Here is a 2671-nt window from a genome sequence, read left to right as displayed (position 1 = left end):
ATAATATGTCAAAAGATAAAAATATATATATATATATATATATATATATATATATATATATCATCGATCACAATAGTTAATATTACAAGCCACATTGCATCTAACAAAAATGCCAGTTCCTAGCTTGTTTACTCTGATACAACAGCTTCAAAAGAGGAACTGATGATCAAAAATAAAATCTACACGAATTCATAAGACATATCATGAGTAGAGTCAGTGTCTATGACAGGATACTGATCCATAGGCTGGCTGCGTTGTCGAACATGAACCAATATCATTGTACATGAAAGGGTACTGATCCATAGGCTGCGTTGTCAAACTTGAACCAATCTCATTATTCCCCATAAGTTGCATTGTCATACTTGAATCAATAATCGCATAATTATTCCCCAAGGCTGCTGCATTGTTGAACTTGAACTGATTCCATTATTTGCCAAATTATGCTGCATCATTGTCGAACTTGAACCAATTCCATACCAATTTTCAGAGTCATTCATATTCATAGAATAATTAGCATTGTAAAATTGATAATCCATTCTTGCTCCCATTGAATTCACACTAATATTTGATTGAAACAAGTTGTTGTTAGACAGAGTAGTATTTTGGTTCATCAAGTCGTTATAGTCCCATATATGTTGTCGATGAGAAAGTGAGCAACTTCCATTCATGCTCTTCAACAATTCTATTCTTCCTTTTGCAGTCTCCATCCTTTTTGAGATAACACCAACAAGATTTTGTATTTCTTTTTGAGATAAATAGTCAAATCTTGTATCCCAAGTCGGATACTTTTCTACTTTGATCGCATCACCCTTTTTCTTTTGATCATTTTCAAAATAGTCAAATCTTGAATCCAGATCCTTTTCTACTTTGATCTCATCACCCTTTTTCTTTTGATCATCATTTTCGAAATAGTTGGACAACGTTTTACCCCTTTTGCTTCGTCCTTCAAATGTTTGATTTTTGTAGAGATTTATGAGCTCATTTGGATCATTCGGCCACATTTCACAATTAGTATTATTTCCTTCATCATATATGATCATGCATGCTTTGATATCGCAAAGTATAGAGAGTTCCGAAATTTTCTTGAGCAAGCCAGCCTTTCGTGTCACTAAAGTTTTCATCCTCTTCTTGTCATCTTTAATTAGTTCCACCTTGATTTTTGATCTTCCCTTTTTTTTTTCTAGTAGAAAAAAGAAAGCAGGCACTGTATTATATATATAATGAAAAGAAAGTTTATGTTTTTATTCCTCTTTAATTCATAAAACTGCAGGACTAACAGATGAACTAAAGCTTCAGAATTAGCTTATGTGATTTCGTTGTATGAGAATACCAGGAGTGAATTAATACTTGTTGTACAAGTATGATACAGCTGTTTCTATAATTATTTATTTTATACATATAAGAAGTTTAACATGTGGTTGCCTCTTTTTAGAAACTATACTAATTATTTATTTTATATATATTACAAGTTTGACGCGTCCTTCTGTATTTTTAGAAACTATATTAATTATTTATTATATATATATATATATATATATATATATAAAATTTGACGCGTCATTGCCTGTTTTTAGAAACTATACTAATTATTTATTTTATATATATTACAAGTTTGACGCGTCTGTAATCATTTAAAATTTATTAAATATAAATTTATAAAATGATTCGGATTATATTGAATTCATAAATATATTAATCCAAATAAATATTGTGGATTGATATAATTGAGTTAAATATTTATGTCCAATAAATCTGGATTTAATTAAAGTCTAAATTAATTGATTTGGGCTACATTGGATGAACCCAATTTGTTAAACCCAATCTCATCTCATTCTAGAGCCCATATTGGCGCCACGTGTGCAGATGATGTGGCATGCCAAGTCAAATAAGAAAACCAATAGAATCATGACATGTGTCAAAGATGACAAGCCAGCTCCATAAAGTCCAAAAGCCATGTCACTTCAATTTGATTGGCTGAACGGAATCCTATTCCAATCGCAACTCCTCTATTCTAAAACTATAAATAGGGGTCCTCATAATTCAGATAAGAGACAGAGAAAATTCCAAACAAGAAGCTAGAGAAACTCTGTGGTACAAACACCATTTAATTCTCTACAAAGCTACAAGTTTAAGAATTCAAGCATTCAAGTTCAAGAACGATCAAGATCAAGAGCACCGAATTCAGGAACAAGCTCGAAGCCCTTGAGTTCAAATAAAAGTCAAGATCAAGATAAAGTTCAAGATCAAGTTCATCATAGATTCAAGAACAAGCTTTAAAGCCCTTGAATTTATATTTGAAAAGGCGAATTCAGAGGAATTATTGAGATTGTAACACTCACATTTGAAATAATACAATTGATTGTTGCTATAATTTTTCGTTCTTGATTATTGTTTTCTCGACGCGAATTTTATTGTCTACAAATTCTGGCACGCCCTGTGGGACAATCTCTACCTCTCATCTCAACTTTTCAAACGTCAAAGAATATCAAGATGACTTCCATCAAAAACAACTCTCAATCAACCGCCTCTAAGGTCACTAGCTCCAAGTTCTCTACTGAAGTTGAAGACATCCTTGGTGTTACCTTTGGAAGTTTTGGAGCTGTTACGAGAAGCAAGGCTGCTACATTAGGACAACAAACGCTTCAAGTGTCATCTGCATCAACTCCTGTTT

General features: G+C 32.2%; 1 protein-coding gene across 1 annotated transcript; it reads right to left on the bottom strand.

Annotated features, from left to right (window-relative positions):
* Positions 1-213: 213 nt before the first annotated feature.
* LOC107003987 (agamous-like MADS-box protein AGL29) lies at positions 214-1955 on the bottom strand. The gene is made up of 4 exons (XM_015202211.2): positions 1911-1955; positions 896-1169; positions 402-817; positions 214-297 (listed from the first exon to the last, which is right to left on the bottom strand). The coding sequence occupies exons 1-4, from the start codon at positions 1953-1955 to the stop codon at positions 214-216; spliced, it is 819 nt and encodes a 272-aa protein (XP_015057697.2).
* Positions 1956-2671: the final 716 nt, after the last annotated feature.

This window comes from Solanum pennellii, chromosome 11 (assembly GCF_001406875.1).
Source record: "Solanum pennellii chromosome 11, SPENNV200".
NCBI classification, from domain to species: domain Eukaryota; kingdom Viridiplantae; phylum Streptophyta; class Magnoliopsida; order Solanales; family Solanaceae; genus Solanum; species Solanum pennellii.
The sequence above is the reverse complement of the archived record's forward strand: the minus strand, read 5'-3'. Positions and strand labels throughout refer to the sequence as shown.